Source organism: Tursiops truncatus, chromosome 20 (genome assembly GCF_011762595.2).
Source record: "Tursiops truncatus isolate mTurTru1 chromosome 20, mTurTru1.mat.Y, whole genome shotgun sequence".
NCBI classification, from domain to species: Eukaryota; Metazoa; Chordata; class Mammalia; order Artiodactyla; family Delphinidae; genus Tursiops; species Tursiops truncatus.
The window spans coordinates 14,467,362-14,485,722 of record NC_047053.1 but is presented as its reverse complement, the minus strand read 5'-3'; the positions used below and the strand labels follow the sequence as shown (position 1 = coordinate 14,485,722).

The 18,361-nt window shown below is 37.1% G+C and overlaps 1 protein-coding gene, 1 long non-coding RNA gene and 1 other non-coding gene across 5 annotated transcripts in view; all 3 read left to right on the top strand.

Moving 5' to 3' along the window:
- Positions 1 to 10,839, top strand: part of NSRP1 (nuclear speckle splicing regulatory protein 1) — a 66,455-nt gene extending 55,616 nt beyond the window's left edge. For all 3 annotated transcript variants that reach the window (XM_019926962.3, XM_019926963.3, XM_019926964.3), the window contains exons 4-7: positions 5,283 to 5,411; positions 6,302 to 6,509; positions 7,263 to 7,371; positions 9,316 to 10,839. In XM_019926962.3, the coding sequence (XP_019782521.2) occupies positions 5,283 to 5,411; positions 6,302 to 6,509; positions 7,263 to 7,371; positions 9,316 to 10,378 (1,509 nt within the window). In that variant the 3' untranslated portion in view covers positions 10,379 to 10,839. The remainder of the gene's footprint in view (positions 1 to 5,282; positions 5,412 to 6,301; positions 6,510 to 7,262; positions 7,372 to 9,315) is intronic.
- LOC117309926 (U4 spliceosomal RNA) lies at positions 1,042 to 1,181 on the top strand. The gene has a single exon (XR_004524210.1). It is a non-coding gene; the product is annotated as a U4 spliceosomal RNA (small nuclear RNA).
- A 2,068-nt stretch (positions 10,840 to 12,907) lies between the features above and the next one.
- LOC109548620 (uncharacterized) overlaps positions 12,908 to 18,361 on the top strand; it is a 30,729-nt gene continuing 25,275 nt past the window's right edge. The window contains exon 1 of the long non-coding RNA XR_012328390.1: positions 12,908 to 16,791. This is a non-coding gene — a long non-coding RNA (uncharacterized lncRNA). The remainder of the gene's footprint in view (positions 16,792 to 18,361) is intronic.

Sequence of the window (18,361 nt, the reverse complement as noted above, 5' to 3'; positions counted from 1 at the left end):
TGAAGCCCAAAGCGGAAGGAAGGCAATAGTAAAAATTAGAGCAGAAATAGGCACTAAGGGACTTCCCTGGTGGTGCAGTGGTTAAGAATCCACCTACCAATGTAGGGGACACGGGTTTGAGCCCTGGTCTGGGAAGATCCCACATGCCACAGAGCAACTGAGCCTGTGCACCACAACTACTGACCCTGTGCTCTAGAGCCCGTGAGCCACAGCTACTGAAGCCCGTGTGCCTAGAGCCCATGCTCTGCAACAAGAGAAGCTACTGCAATGAGAAGCCCACGCACAATGAAGAGTAGCCCCTGCTCGCCACAACTAGAGAAAGCCCGTGTGCAGCAATGAAGACCCAACACAGCCAAAAAAAAATAAATAATAAAAATTTATTTTAAAAAAAGGGCTTCCCTGGTGGCGCAGTGGTTGAGAGTCCGCCTGCCAATGCAGGGGACACGGGTTCGTGCCCCGGTCTGGGAGGATCCCACATGCCGCAGAGCGGCTGGGCCTGCGCGTCCGGAGCCTGTGCTCCGCAACGGGAGAGGCCACAACAGTGAGAGGCCACGTACCGCAAAAAATAAATAAATAAATAAATAAATAAAATAAAAAAAAGAAGTAGTCACTAAAAAGACAATAGAGAAGATCAGTGAACTGAAGAGCTGGTTCTTTGAAGAGATAAAATTGACAGACCTTTAGTTAGGCTCACTAAGAAAAAGAGAGGGCTCAAATAAATAAAATCAGAAATGAAAGAGGAGAAACTACAACTGATACCAAAGAAATACAGAGGAGTGTAAGAAAATGAAAAATTATATTCCAACAAATTGGACAACCTAGAAGAACTGGATAAATTCCTAGAAACATACAATCTTCCAAGACTGAATCATGAGAAAATAGAAAATCTGAATAGACTGATTACTAGTAAGGAGTTCAATCAGTAATCAACTCCCAGCAAACAAAAGTCCAGGACCAGGCTTCACTGGTGAATTCTACCAAATATTTAAAGAAGATTTAATACCAATCCTTCTCAAACTCTTTTAGAAAACAGAAGAGGGGGGACTTGTGCAGTGGCAGTATCATAGCCAATGGGGTTTATCCGAGGTGTGATATTGCTAATTGAAAACTTTTCCCCATACCCTTCCATGACGACTTGAAATATAGTTGGCACTGGCAATTTTTGACAGTCTCTGCAGAGACTGCATAATAAAATTTTAAAAAAAAGAAGGAGGGAACTCTTCCAGACTTATTTTTTGTGAGCAGCATTATTCTGATACCAAAACCAGTCAAGGACCCCACAAGAAAAGAAAATTATGGACCAGTATCCCTGATAAACATAGATGCAAAAATCCTCACCAAAATATTAGCAAACCAAATTCAATAATACATTAAAAGGAGCATATGTCATAATCAAGTGGGATTTATTCCAAGGATATCAGGATATTTTAACACCCACAAATCAATCAATGTAATACACCACATTAATAAAATGAAGGACAGAAATCAATGATTATCTCAATAGATGCAGAAAAAGCATTTGTTGAAATGCAGCATTACATTTTTGATGAAAACTCTCAACAAAGTGGATATGCATGGAGCATACCTCAACATAGTAAAGTTCATATATGACAAGCCAACCACTAGCATCATACTTAATGGTGAAAAGCTGAAACCTTTTCCCTTAAAATCAGGAAGAAGACAAGGATGCACTCTTGCCACTTCTATTCAACATGGTATTGGAAGTCCTAGCCACAGCAGTTAGGCAAGAAAAAGAAATAAAAGTCATCCAAATTGGAAAGGAAGAAGTAAAACTATTAATATTTGCAAATGACATGATTTTATATATGGAAAACTATAAAGACTCTGCCAAAAAAACTGTTAGAATTAATAAATGAGTTCAGTAAAGTTGCAGGATACAAAATTAATATACAGAAATCTGTTGTTTTTATATACTATCAATGAACTATCAAAAATAAAAATTATGAAAACAATCTCATTTACAGTTGCATCAAAGAGAATAAAATTCTAGGAATAAATTTAGCCAAAGAGGTGAAAGACCTGTACATGGCAAACCATAAGACATTGATGAAAGAAATTGAAGAAGACAAAAATAAATGGAAAGATTCCATGCTCATGAATTGGAAGACTTAATTTTGATTAAATGTTCATATTACCCAAAGCAGTGTACAGATTTAGTGCATTCCCTTTCAAAATTCTAAGGGCATTTTTGATAGAAATGGAACAATCCATCCTAAAATTTGTGTGGAACCATGAAGATTTCGACTAGCCAAAACAATCTGGAGAAAGAACAACAAAACAAGAAGTGTCACACTCCCTGATTTCAAACTATATTGCAAAGCTATAGTAATCAAAACAATATGGTATTGGCATAAAAACAGACACATAGGTCATGGGACAAAATAGAGAGCCCATAAATAAACCCATGCATATACAGTCAATCAATTTATGATAAAGGAGGGAAGAATGTACAATGGGGAAAGGACAGTCTCTTCAACACATTGTATTGGGAACACTGGACAGCCATGTGACAGAATGAAACTGGACCACTAGTGTACAGCATGCACAAAAATTAACTCAAAATGGATTAAAGACTTGAGTGTAAGACCTGAAACCATAAAACTTGCAGAAGAAAACAGGTGGTAAGTTTCTTGATATTGTTCTTGGTGATATTTTTTTGATCTGACTCCAAAGGCAATGAGCACAAAAGCAAAAATAAACAAATGAAACTACGTCAAACTAAAAAGCTCTACACAGCGAAGGAAACCATCAACAGAATAAAAGGCATGCTACTGAACATGAGAAGATGCTTGCTAGTCATATATCTGATAAAGGGTTGATATCCAAAATACATAAAGAACTCATACAGCTCAAAAACAAAAAACAATCCAATTAAAAATGGGCAGATACATGTATAGCTGATAAACTTTGCTGTATAGCAGAAACTAACGCAACGTAAATCAACTATACTCCAATAAAAATTAATTTAAGAAAAAGGAAAAAAAAATGGGCAGAGTATCTAAGTAGACATTTTTCCAGAGAAGACATACAGATGGCCAACAAGCACTTGAAAAGATGTTCAACAGCACTAATCATCAGGGAACTAATAATCAAAACCACAATGAGATATCACATCACACCTGTCAGAATGACTTATGAAAAAGACAACATATAACAAGTGTTGGCAAAGATGTGGAGAAAAGGGAACCCTCATATACTGTTGGTGGGAACGTAAATTGGTACAGCCAGTATGGAAGATGGTATCGAGCTTCCTCAGAAATTAAAGGTAGAGCTACCATATGATCTAGCAATTCCACCTCTGTGTATTTATCCAAAGAAAATGAAAATATTAATTCAAAAAGATACATGCACCCGTGTGTTCGTTGCAGCATTATTTATAATGGCCAGGATATGGTAACAACCTAAGGGTCCATTGACGGGTGAATGGATAAAATATTCCATGCCACACAAATGGAATATTACTCAGCCATAAAAAAATAAAAAGAAATCTTGCCATTTGCAACAACATTGATGGACCTTGAGGGTATCGTGCTAAGTGAAATAAGTCAGAGAAAGACAAATACCATATGATTTCACTTATATGTGGAATCTAAAAAACAAAATGATCAAACAAAACAAAACTCATAGAGAAAAGATTTATGGTTGCCAGAGAGGAGGGGGATGGGGGGGTTGGTGAAATCAATGAAGGGGATCAAGAAATACAAAATTCAGGGCTTCCCTGGTGGCGCAGTGGTTGGGAGTCTGCCTGCCAATGCAGGGGACATGGGTTTGAGCCCTGGTCCAGGAAGATCCCACATGCCGTAGAGCAACTAAGCCCATGCACCACAGCTACTGGGCCTGTGCTCTGGAGCCTGCGAGCCACAACTGCTGAGGCCCACGCACCTGGAGCCTGTGCTCCACAATGGGAGAAGCCACTGCAGTGAGAAGCCTGTGTACTGCAGCGGAGAGTGGCCCCTGCTCACTGCAACTAGAGAAAGCCCGCGCAGGAACAAGGACCCAACGCGGCCAAAAATAAATAAAATAAATTTATTTTTAAAAAAAGAAAAAGAAATACAAAATTCAAGTTATAAAGTAAGTCATGGCGATGTAATGTACAGCATGGTGACTGTAGTCAGTAATACTGTATTCAATTTGAAAATTGCTAGGGAAGTAAATCTTAGAAGTTTTTATCATGAGGGGAAAAATTTTTTTTTTGGTGACTTTGTATGGTGACAGATGGTAACTAGACTTACTGTGGTGATCATTTCACAATGTATACAAATGTCAAATCATAATGTAAGTTATACTTCAATGAAAATAAATATTTCCTTATAATTATTATTATTATTTTTTTTTTTGGCTGCGTTGGGTCTTCTTCGTTGCTGTGCACGGGCTTTCTCTAGTTGTGGCAAGTGGGGGCTACTCTTCGTTGCAATACATAGGCTTCTCACTGCGGTGGCTTCTCTTGTTGCGGAGCACAGGCTCTAGGTGTGGGCTTCAATAGTAGCAGCATGCGGGCTCCGTAGTTGTGGCCTGTGAGCCCTAGAGTGTGTGGGCTTCAGTAGTTGAGGTGCGTGGGCTCAGTAGTTGTGGCGCGTGGGCTCTAGGGCGTGTAGACTTCAGTAGTTGTGGTGCACAGGCTCTAGAGCGCAGGCTCAGTAGTTGTGGCTCACAGGCTTAGTTGCTCCGTGGCATGTGGGATTTTCCTAGACCAGGGATTGAACCTGTGTCCCCTGCATTGGCAGGTGGATTCTTAACCACTGTGCCAAAAGAGAAGTCCGTATTAAAATATTTTTATGAAAAACGTATCAGAGACAAAATTTTTTTTAAACTACTTGTATTTCTGTAGTGAATATACTGCTTATTTTAAATTCTGAAGGTGACATCTCTAAAAGTAAAGTATTTTTCAATTACCAAAAAAAAAAAGTATTTCCTACCATTTGAAACTTGAACATTTTATTTGGTAACACAAGTAAAAATGATATGGAAGTTTAATATGTAATATAGGCATCTCAAAATTAAGGTTAGGTGTTTCTAAGTCATACCCTGGTCCTTTTGTAGATAATTCTATTTATGTACAAGTGAATAGATAATAATGTTTACTGAACACTTAACTCTCTGTCAGGCTCTATTCTAAGTGCTTTAAGTTTAAAATGTGATTGATACAATTTTTATGATATATTTCTGATTTATGATCCTGTCTCAAAAGGATTACTTAGACTTTTTGTAGTATCTATTAGTTGGCTCATATTTTTGAAACATGTTCAATATTTTCTTTAAAGACCAAACTGGAAATCCAAAAGGCCCTTGCAGAAGATTCTACTGTATATGAATATGACAGTATTTATGATGAAATGAAGAAAAAAAAGGAAGAAAGTAATCCAAAATTGCTTTTGGGAAAAGACCGAAAGGTTTGTAGCTGAAAATACAAAGTTTCTTTGACCTTGACCTGCATTTTGTAACTTACTCTTATTTCAACATGAGAATGATCTGAGAAAAAGCTTTTAGATATTTGAAGTGTGAAGAGCCCCTAGTTCCAGATAGTATGGATTTGATTGAGAACCTAGGAAACTATATATTTAGTATCCTAACAGGAGCAAGAGAATTATCTAACAATTTTATAAATTTTGGATTTTTGCTTTAAAACTTTTACAGATTATTTTTTGAAAGTTTTTCCTAAGAAAGTCTTTGTACTGCTGCTTCTCCTGTTCATGTTTGTGTCTTATAACTTTTTATTGCTTCCTAGCTGGTAACTGAATCATCTGAGTGTAACATGGTCATATTTTTAGTTTGAAAAAACAAGTTAGGGTGTGGAGATTGAATGAAATAAGTTCAAATTTTCTATCACTCTTATTCTTTCACAAAGCACAGACTGGTATTTAAGGATCTTTACATCTTACAGTATCTACAGATAAAGTGGTGCTCTAAAATGATATTAAAGCTGCTATTTTAAATAATTGTATTTCAACTAATGTGAAAAATTAGTCAGAAGCCTTCCTATTCATGTATCTGTTGAAGTAAGACAATACCGTTTTGTAAAAAGGGAGAGAAAAACAGTGGGAAAATGACCTATTTAGCTTGAGATATTTTTTAAATGCCATTTTGAATAATTTTTTGTTTTTATACTTAAATTTCTATTGAGAAGAATTTTATTATCTTGCTAGTAAATTTATATTGAATTTTGAGAAGTTGACAGTCCTATTTATTTGCATTTCTATAGTAATAAATTCATGATAAAAATCGAATATTAGCAGTTAATTATCTTTGACTCTTTCCTAAATAATCTTATTTTTACCCCCAGCCCAAGTACATTCACAACTTACTAAAAGCAGTTGAGATCAGAAAAAAGGAACAGGAAAAAAGAATGGAAAAGAAAATACAAAGAGAACGAGAAATGGAAAAGGGAGAATTTGATGATAAAGAGGCATTTGTAACATCTGCTTATAAGAAAAAACTGCAAGAGAGAGCTGAAGAGGAAGAAAGAGAAAGGAGGGCTGCTGCACTTGAAGGTGAAATGGAAGAGGGAGAGGAGTAGCAGGAAACAAACAGGAGAGTTCTGCCCTGTGGTTAACCATTTGCTCATCACTGAACTTTTAGATTATAATGTTGTCATAATTTATGTATATGAATGCAGGGTACAAGATATATGATGTTATGTATATTATAAAACAGGAGATTTTAACTAAAAACACAGTTGCACTCTTAGTAACTATTACTTCTACTGAACTTTTCAATTACATCTCACTTTGTTGCTTAAAACTATGATTATCACAAGTCATTGCCTTAGAAAATGATTTCAAATGTAAAAACATTGATTACAAGGCATGGAAAGCATGACATTTGTCAAAAGCAGTATAAACTGAGATTTAAATCCTAGTTATATTTCCTGGGATGAGAAAACTAGAGTAACATCACCCAAGGAGCATTAACTGGGCATTTACAAAAAGAATAACATTAATTCAAGAAAGAACAAAGATGTGCAGAGGCCAAAGAATACCTTAGTGCTTTACTTCATTGCTTCCTACTCGTGGTCGTTTCTCAAGGTCTAAGTAAAATGTGTACTTACAAATAGCTTAATTGGCAAGTGCTTCTCAACTTTAAGTGGAAGAAAACCAAATGCATAAGGCTTGGTCTAAGCATGTACTATGTGTTCATCTAGAGCACCACTTCATACACTGTGTTACATACTCTATGCCTGTGAAACTGAACTGCATTTTGCCTTTTTGAATATATTATTCTCACTTTTGCTTTCATTCTCTTAGCACGTTTGGATGTAACCAAGCAGAGCGATCTCAGTGGATTTTATAGGCACCTATTAAATCAAGCAGTTGGTGAAGAGGAAGTACCTACATGCAGCTTTCGTGAAGCCAGGTGAGATGTGGCATATGGAATATTTAGAAGAAAGATACTGTTCATGATTTTTGATTGTGGGATCATTTTAACTCTCTGGAAGTAGAGGATTGCAGTATTGCATATTGTGTTGTTAGCCAAACCTGACCTAATTGAATGAATAACTAGGGATTTACAGTTTTCTAATTAAAAAACTTTTAGTTCAAGTTTATTTTTATTTTACAGTAATTCTACATGCATGTTCAGATAGTATATAAAAAGAGAAGTGTATATATATATTTTTTAACATCTTTATTGGAGTATAATTGCTTTACAATGGTGTGGTAGTTTCTGCTTTATAACAAAGTGAATCAGCTATACGTATACATATATCCCCACATCTCCTCCCAAAAAGAGAAGTATATTTTTTCATAAATAGGACCTAGCCTCCATAAAGCATAAGATTCACATAATCAAGGGCTTAGAAATACATTATCTAATATGTAGCCACTAGTTACATGTAGCTGTTTAAATTTAAATTATATTAAATCTAAAATTTTGGTCACAACAGTCACATTTCAAGTATTCTGTTGCCACATTTGGCTAGTGGCTACCATATTGGACAGCACAGATATATGGACATTACTATGTAGACATTTTTTTTTTTCTGGCCTTGCTGCACAGCCTGTGGTATCTTAGTTCCCGAACCAGGGATTGAACCTGTCCCCGGCAGTGAAAGTGCTGAGTCCTAACCACTGGACCATCAGGGAATTTCCCATTTCTGTGGACATTTCTATTAATACTGGTCTAGAAAGTAAGGATTGGAGGATTTTTGAATAAAATTATAAAATATTATGGGGATGGTGAAATGATTATGGTGTAAGTTTATAGCTGAAGGTAAAATTTGTCTTAAACTTGTATCTAAGGAAATCATTTTTTGGAATAGAAACATTCAGATAAGAGGGTCTGAGTCTTTGTTGCTAGGGAAAGAGGAGATGCAGGAGAATGGAATTAAGGATGAAGAGAAGGGATTACACCCCAACTACTAGGTTTTGATTGTAAAATTGATGAGAATTATGAGTCTCAGAAAGCATATTTGAAGACTGAAATTTTTGAATGAAAAATAAGAGTTTCATCTGGAATTGTTGTGAGGCCAGCCGTGAAACTTCATAATGTCATATAGTAGTTGCAATTCCCAGAGTCTAATAATAGAATTCCTAACTATTAGTGAGTCCTTTAGCCAAGACACTTTTGCCAGCAATTGCTAGAGAACCATAGTTGTTGCTTTGTTTGTTTGGTAAGTGATTAGTGAGAATAAATGTGTAATGTAAATAAATTAACCATGCTTATTGGCTGGGAAAATGTAGGTGATGTAAACAGTGTTAATGTAGCTGATCATAATAGCTGGATAGATTCTCATATTTCCATTTTGTTGTAAAAGATGCCAAGGGGTAGAGCAGGATGCTGGTGCCTTTTCAGTCATGAGAGGGATTATTTAGTGATACTTAGAATTAGGTTTTGTCACCATTTTGCTGTGAAAAAATTTATCTTTTTCTTCCAGGACTATTTTTAAATATTTTTTAAAAATAAAATAAAAATCCAGTAAAGCCACAACTTGAACCTCATGTTGTAAACTAGTACTTATCTTCAGAATATATCTTTTCCCAATTATTCTTTGTCTGTGCTTGGCAAAAATGAAGACCTTGCACACACCCCTGCCTGAAGGTTCTAGTGGTCCATACAGAAGGGCTGATTTTTACTTTTTCATTTCTACCAATATTGAAAATATTCGGAATGGTTAGAAAATACTAGTTTGCAGATGTTTACAAGGTAAATAGACAGCAGCACCTTTTCGAATTTGGGATAATCAGCAGGTTTATATAATGTAGGTGTATTGACTTAAGTACTGATGAACTTTATATGAACACTTCATTTATTTACTATAATTGATAATGTAGCATTTTCTGTTACATTATTTTTCTTAAGGTCTGGGATAAAAGAAGAGAAATCAAAGGGATATTCCGATGAAGTAAGTTCAGAAGACAGAACAACACCTCATGAGAACTGCATTCGCCAAACAGTTGTGAAAGTAGAGGAAAACCCAGATGCAGACAGTGACTTTGATGCTAAGAGCAGTGAGGATGATGAAATGGAAGAAGATAATAAAGTGAACTGCAGAAGGGAAAAGGGCACAGAGACCTTAAAAAATGACTCCAGGCATCACAGAAGTCATACCCACTCACGGTCATCTAGTGAAGAAAGAGAGCATGGTACCAAATACCACACAAAAAGTTCCAAGTCAAGAGGACATGAGAAAAGGGAAGATCAGCACCAAGAGAGACAATCCAGGGAGGACAACTATTACACTGACCGTGATTACCAAAAAGAAAAGAAGGATTCCCATAGGCACAGAGAGGCCAGTTACAGAGATTCACACTGGAAGAGGCATGAACAAGAAGATAGACTGAGGGGAAGAGACCAGAGAGAAAGAAATGATAGGGAATGGAAAAGGGAGAAAGACAGGGAGAAATACCCCTCAAGAGAACAAGAAAGAGACAGACAACGAAATGAGTATGACCAACACATTGAGAAAGGAGGAGAGAAGGAAGAGAAAAGCAAAGAAAAGGAAGAGCATATGAAAGCAAGGAAAGAAAGATATGAAAACAGTGATAAATACAGAGATAGAGAAAAGCGAGAAGTAAGTGTTCAATCTTCAGAAAGAAATCAAGAAAGAAAGGAAAGCCCAAATTCTAGGGCAAAGGATAGGTTTCTTAACCAGGAAAGAGCCAATAAAATGAGAAACATGGAAAAGGACAAAGAAAGAAACCCAGAGAAACCCTCTAGTTCTGAAACATCACTGGGAGCAAAACACAGATTCACAGAGAAATGCCAAGGGACTGGCAAAGAACAAGAGACGCCACACGAGACAGTGAACAAGTTTGCAAAGCGGAGCAACGAAGAAACTGTAATGTCAGCGAGAGACAGATACTTGGCCCGGCAAATGGCACGGGTTAATGCAAAGACATATATTGAGAAAGAAGATGATTGATAACTGCCCCAATAGGAAGACCTATGGAAACACAGAAAATTATAATTCCTGGAAAATGTTGAGTGAACACATAAAGGAGTGTGTTAACAGTGGTTGGGAGGGTATTTTAAAATATATTTTCAAAATTCATTTTTGGTTTAGGTTTAAGTCAGAAGTCAGTCCTTTTATCTTGAATGTTTAACTAAATTAGTATATAATATTTACTTATCAATACCACATTCTTGGTTATAGTCAAACAACCTAAAGAGAGTGCTGAATCCCCGTAGGTACTTAATGAGGAAAATTGGCTCCACTACAACCATTAAAAAATAATTTAAATAACTCTTCTATGTTGCATTTGTTGCAGGAGCTGTTTGTTTTATAAATGTCATGTTTCAGATAAAAATATGTGGATTTGAACAGAGAATATTGTTTTACTTTATGTTCTAAAATTTGTATTAAAGTGTAAAATACAGATCACACATCTTGTCTAAGTTTTTTAGCCCACAACGTACTCACTTAAATGAAAATAAAAATAGTGATATATTTGCATGTTTAATTGAAGCTTATATTTTATTTTAAAAATAATGTCATTCCTGTCATGCTGTAATTCCTCTTTTTTTAATTAAAAATCACTTTAATTCTGAAACCCTAGCAAGTTAGTAAATTGGTTATGTGTATAAATCAGTTTTAGCTGAGGGTGAAAAGATGGAGATACCAGCCTAAAGAAATTACCTAAGATCCAGGTGGCCTGTTTATGAACATGTCTTGTTTAATATACTCTAAAAAATATAGTACATCTTATTAGAGTTTCTGTTTATATATCAAAATAAAACTAAAATTTCTGTACTAAGTCTTTGAAACTTAACCATTTGAAGTTATAAACTGTAAATAATTTATTCACGTGAAAAGGATGAATCATACGGAGAAAACAGTTCTCTTAACAGTCTTCCCATTAAGAAAGTGCTATTTTTATCTCTCATACTTCATGAAGAGTTACCACATTGTCTTATTTTAGAAGGATAAACGTAGTTTAGTAAGAATATTGTCTTTAAGAAAATATATATAAAAGATCAAATTTAGCATTCATAAATCATTTTGTTATACTTTTTAAACCAGAAAGGAAAAGTAGCAAGAAAGCTAATGCCTGTATCTCTTGACTGACATATTAAATATCAGTTACACCCTAATAATTTAAAATATATCAGTGACAGTGACAAACACTTCAAAAGCACTGACTTTGTGTACACAGAGGGGTGTAGTATAATGTAACTGTGAAAGAATTAGGGTGAGATCATGGAAGACCATGAGTGACAGGCTAAAAATCTTCAACTTTGGTGGAGAATTGGATTCCTTTGTTAGGGTTGTCATACTAAAGCCATATATTGGGAAGGTTTCATTTGACTGTAGTATGCAAGATAAAGCCTAGGAGAAAGAGACTGGAGGTGGAGAGATCTGACAAGAAACTGTTGATTTCCCTCTCCCAGTAATTCAGAGACTCAAAGCAGCATGGATGGTTTAGATAGGAAAAGTTACATATTTAAAAAACAAAATTATTTAAGTGTAATTGATTTACATTATTGTGTTTCAGGTATATAGCATAGTGATTCAGTTTTTTTTTTTAGATTCTATTATAGGTTATTAGAAGATAATGTAATTCCCTGTGCTATATAGTAAAGCCTTATTGCTTATTTATTTTATGTACAGTAGTTTGTATCTGTTAATCCTATACTCTTAATTTGTCCCTCCTGTCCTCCCTCTCCCCTTTGGAAGCCATAAGCTTGTTTTCTAGGTCTATGAGTCTTTCTGTTTTGTATATAGATTAATTTGAATTATTTTTTAGAGTCTACATATAAGTGATACAGTATTTGTCTTTCTCTGACTTCACTAAGCATGTTCTTCTCTTGGTCCACCCATGTTGCTGCAAATGGCAATATTTTATTCTTTTTTATGGCTGAGTAATATTCCACTGTGTATATATACCACATCTTCTTAAGCCAGCCTGTTGATGGGCACTTGAGTTGTTTCCATGTCTTGGCTATTGTAAATAGTGTTATGAACATTGGGGTGCATGTATCTTTTCCAAGTAGAGTTTTTGTTTTTTTCTGGGTATGTACCCAGGAGTGGGATTGCTGGATCATGTGATAGCTCTGTTACATAATACTTTTATTAACCAAGTTTGACATAACTCAGGGAGAAACTGCAAATTAAGGATTTCTTCTCTCTCCTTCCTCAGATGTACAGATGTTTTTGCCTCTTTGGCATTCAGTCCCCCATTTCTGAGAATAGTGCCTTGATTTTCACTTGGGAAAGTACCCTTCACTACTCTTAGTCCAGTGTTTCAAATGGGGCTGTAAGAGCTCCAGGAAGGTATGTGACTCAAGATCGGCCAATTCTGAGACTTGTCATAACTTAAAGTGATGTTTTCCAGTAGAATTCTGGACTGTGAAGATGAAGTAATTCCAGAGTTACATGGGAAAATGAGTGCCTGACTGCCTGACAGAATAAAGCCCACACAAAAGAAAACAGAAATGAGAGGTGAGAAGGACAAAGATCTGATGATTGCTTTTGAAACTTTGGCTCTAGTAGATCATATTTCGATGTTTAAACCAGTATTTTTCTCTTGGGCCGATTGGATTTGGATTTCTACCAAAAAAGCCCTATTTGACACAAAAAGGTTCCACCTCTGATAAGTCTGTGCCAAAAATCACCAGAATATTCTTAGTAAGCTTTTAAAAATTGTAGGATAACAAAGAAAAGTCCATATATCATTAGTACATAATTTAATGGATTTACACAGTGAACATACCCAGTTCAAAAAGAGACCATTACCTGCCCCACAGAAGCTCCCCTCAAACCATTTCCCAGCGTACTCCCTGCCTTTAACACCATAGATTAATTTTGCTTGTTTTCTTGATTGTATAATATTTATCCATCTACTGTTGATGGCCATTGAGTTATTTCCATTTGGGGGTTATTATGAATAATGCTTCTAGGAACATTCTTACATTTGTCTTCTAGTATGTACATATATATGTTTTGATTGGGTAGGTCCTAGGAATGGAATTGCTGATCCATAGGGTAAGTATATGTTCATGATAATAGGTAATGTCAGTTTTCCAAAATAAACTCCAATGTATGAGAGTTACAGTTGCTTCACATTCTTGCTTACACTTGGAATTGTTTAACCTTTGTCTTTTTGTCCTTTAATTTGAGCCGTTCTGGTGGGTGTGATGGTATCTCATGGTTTTATTTTGGGGTTCCCTGATGACTTTCATATTTATTAGCATTTTGATATCATTTTTGAAGTATCTGTTTCTTTTGCCTATTGTTTTTTAATTTTATTTATTTTTGGCTGCGCTGGGTCTTTGTTGCTGCGTGTAGGCTTTCTCTAGCTGCGGCGAGTGGGGGCTACTCTTCGTCGTGGTGCGCAGGCTTCTCATTGCAGTGGCTTCTCTTGTTGCAGAGCATGGGCTCTGTGCGCGGGCTTCAGTAGTTGTGGCGCACGGACTTAGTTGCTCTGCGGCCTGTGGGATCTTCCCGGACCAGGGCTTGAACCCGTGTCCCCTGCATTGGCAGGTGGATTCTTAACCACTGTGCCACCAGGGAAGTCCTGCCTAATTTTTTTTTTTTTTTTGCGGTACACGGGCCTCTCACTGTTGTGGCCTCTCCCGTTGCGGAGCAACAGGCTCCGGGCGCGCAGGCTCAGCGGCCATGGCTCACAGGCTTAGCCGGTCCGCGGCATGTGGGATCTTCCCGGACCGGGGCACGAACCCGTGTCCCCTGCATCGGCAGGTGGACTCCCAACCACTGCGCCACCAGGGAAGCCCCTGGCAATAGTTTTTTGACCTGGGTGGTAGTTACTTGGCTGTTCACTCTATCAATTGTAAATGTGTTTTATATATTATTCTGTATGCATAAGATATCTCACAGTAAACATTTTTGTAATTTAAGATTTTTAATATATGAATGGAGGAATGTTGGCCATGCTGGTTAATCTTAGTCATTTCTATAGGAAGAATATGTAGATGTTGATTAGTCAAATGGCTTATGCACAGGGCAGCAGTTCTTTGATAACGAATTATTTGGACCAGTATAAACAAGGGGTTCATTATATTCGTTGCTAGATACGTGTTCTTTTAAATATATGAGGTCTAAAATACTGTACTTAAAAGAAATTATCATGAATTGGTAAACAGCTGTTCCTGTGATTCAGTGTCTTTAATTTTCCTTCTCCCTCCCCTTGTTTACTCCTGTTCCAATCATACCAATTACACAATGCTGTTTCAAGGTAACCGTGCCTTCTCACATACTAATCGCTTTGCCTGGAAAGTCATGTTTCTGCCTAACTCCTTATTTTTAAAACTGAAGTGTGATTGCCTCCAGAAAACCTCTTATAATACCTTTCTTTGTTTCAGCCACACCTCTGTTTCCTTTTAATTCTGTGGGTAATACCATCACAGCATTATGGTATAATGATTGTATGTTAGTTGTTTGAAGGCAAAGATCTGGTCTCAACTTTGTATGCCCAGTACCTACTATAATAGCTGGCATGAGTGAACGTTTAGAAAAGTTTTTACTTCATTGTTTTAACTTCATTTACTTTAATATCTGTTAAGTATTTCTTAAAATTAGAATTTTAAAACAAGGATGAACTTAGAAATCATCTATGACCCCTCGAATTTAAAATGTTTTTAAGATGGTATGACATCAGGTTTAATAGCTGAGATTTGGAAATCTTGGGTCCACCACTTGCTGCATAATCTTGGACAAATTAAGTTCTCTGAACTTTATTTTTTCCTTATTTGTAATATGAGGATAATAAAAGGGTCTCTTTCATAAGACTGATGTGAGGATTGCTTGAAACAATGTATGTAATGCTGTGCCTGACGTTAGCACACAGTAAATACTAGTGTGTATATATATCATATGTATATATATTGTGTGTATATATGTATATTATTACCCATGAGGAGATGGGGCCAGTAAAGTTGAGTGACTTAAATAAGGTTCCTTAGCTTGGTAGTGGATGAGAAAGGACTTGAGCTTGTCTTCTCAATTCTATCTAGTTGCTCTTAACACAGGTGCAGAAAAGTTTTTTTGCTTTTGGTAAAATGTATGACATGAGCCATACTTACTATGGAGGGAAACTAGGCCAGACAACTGACATGAAGTATGCATTATTTTCATGTATTCAGCAAATTGGGGGCTATGTACCAGATGTGCTAGAGTCTTCTTAATTGTGTTAAGAAGACAAAGCCTTAAGAATCAAAGGAATACTAAGCAGGAAAGATTTTGGAAAAAGAGTTTAGAGATACACTTTAATACTGAAGTTTCTGTCTTGGGAGATGCTTTGTCCAAGCTTTGCCCATCCCACTATACTGCTAATCCCATTCCTCTCTCTGCCCCTTAAGAAAAGACTATGGGTTTCTTAGGCTATAATTGTAACAATTAATGAATGTAAACCGGTCCTCTTCCTTTTTCACCATCCCTTCCCTAACAATTCAATCCAAAAGCCATTAAGTGGGGCTGAGCAAGGTAAAGCTATCATGACCCAGAGCTGGGTGTCACTAAAACACAGTGAAGAGCATCGTGAAGGAGCAGCCCAAATGAATGTGAGGGGTAATCCATGCAGAAAGGAGGTCCATTCAGGATATCTGAGCCCAAGTGGTGGAGGGGGAGGCATCTGTGCAGTGGATGGTGATGGTGACTGCCCACCAAGGGATGTCAGCTTGAGCACGGTGAGAAGGGCATTTGTACAGGGACAGTCCCAGCATAAGGTGTCAGAACCTGAATGGGGTAAAAAGGGCTATGTAGGGCTTCCCTGGTGGCGCAGTGGTTGAGAGTCCGCCTGCCGACGTAGGGAACACGGGTTTGTGCCCCGGTCCGGGAGGATCCCATATGCCGTGGAGTGGCTGGGCCCGTGAGCCATGGCCCCTGAGCCTGTGCGTCCGGAGCCTGTGCTCCGCAACGGGAGAGGCCACAACAGTGAGAGGCCCACATACCGAAAAAAAAAAAAGGGGAGGGGGGCTGTGTAGACGGCAGTGACAGCAGCAATGGAATATTGCTTACATTCAGGGATATTGATCAAAAGTAAATATATTTGTTATAATGGGAGCCAGGTTTCTCACTGCCCTAGAAGGAGTTATAAACATGAAGAGAGAAAATGAGAATGAACTTTGTAGTGTTGGTTTGGAACTGGAGTTACTGGTATAAACTCACAGTTTTCAAGATTGAGAAATAATAATAGATGAAAATGTGTGTTTTTGTGCACACATGTGAGAAGACGGGATCAGTGACACTCCAATGAGCATACCTGGCATCTAGATCTCGGTTTCTAAATATATTCTTCACTAAAAGAAACCAGGACTTCTTGGAGAAATGGCTGTGGCAGAGAAAGTACAAGATGATACTGTAACATCTTACTCCAGAAGGTAAGGAAGTGAGTGTTCCAGGAATGATGGGGACATGTCAAAGGATACCGGAGCCAGCTTGAAAGGATTCTCACTGGCTAAATATGAAACCATTTGAGCATCAAAATGAATAATAATTGATTATAATCCATTGAATAAAATAAGAATCCGTAAAAAATGAAAGTTAGATGAGGAACAACAGTGTATATGCACAGTCTCAGAGTAAACCCCCTACAAAATATTAATTACAAAAACAAAAGGAATTTTACTTGGTGGAAAGTCTGGCAGATACCACCTTAATGAAGTGATTCAAGTTAATATCACTAGTATGGGGACAAAAATTGAATCATACTCAACCTGATAGAATGTGCTGAGAACACAACATCATTCCTGTGATATTTCTGCCAAAAATGTATATTAGCTTGAATCTAATCATGAGTCAAGTATCAAATCAAATTGAGAGAAACTCTACAGAGTAACTAGCTTGTAATATTCAAGTGTCAAGTTCATGAAACAAGGAAAGTCTGGAAAACTGTTGCAGACTGAGGGAGACAAAAGAGACATGAACGTGTGGTTCTAGACTGGAACCTTTTGGTAAAAGGACATAATTGAATGGTGTCTGAGATTAGATGACAGTAATGTATCAATGTTACTTTCCTGATTTTGATGGTCCTATTGTGGTTATGTAGGAGATGTCCTTGTTTGTTGGAAACACATCCTTCATGATTTTCTTTTTTGAATTTAGCATCTGTATTTTGGCTTCTATGGATGATGTTTTTTTTTAGTTAAGACATTTTTTTAATCGATTTACAATGTTGTGTTGATTTCTGCTGTACAGCAAAGTGACTCAGTTATATATACATTCTTTTTTTTTTAATTATTTATTTTTGGCTGTGTTGGGTCTTCACTGCTGCATGCGGGCTTTCTCTAGTTGCGGCGGGCGGGGGATACTCTTCGTTGCCGTGCGCAGGCTTCTCATTGTGGTGGCTTCTTCTGTTGCGGAGCACGGGCTCTAGGCTTGTGGGCTTCAGTAGTTGTGGCTCACGGGCTTATTTGTTCTGCAGCATGTGAGATCTTCCCAGACCAGGGCTCGAACCTGTGTCCCCTGTATTGGCAGGCGGATTCTTAACCACTGCGCCACCAGGGAAGTCCCTACATTATTTTTTTTTTAATATTTTCCATTATGGTTTATCCCAAGAGATTGGATATCGTTCCCTGTGCTATACAGTAGGACCTTGCTGTTTGTCTATTCTAAATGTAATAGTTTGCATCTACTAACCCCAAACTCCCAGTCCATCCTTCCCCCTCTCCCCTCCCCCTTGGCAACCACAAGTCTGTTCTCTGTGTCTGTGAGTCTGTTTCTGTTTTGTAGATATGTTCATTTGTGCCATATTTTAGATTCCACATGTAAGTGATATCATATGGTATTTGTCTTTCTGACTTATTTCATTTAGTATGATGATCTCTGGCTGCATCTGTGTTGCTGCAAATGGCATTATTTTTTATGGCTTAGTACTATTCCATTGTATATATGTACCACACTTCTTTATCCATTCATCTGTCGATGGACATTTGGCTATTTGTAAATAGT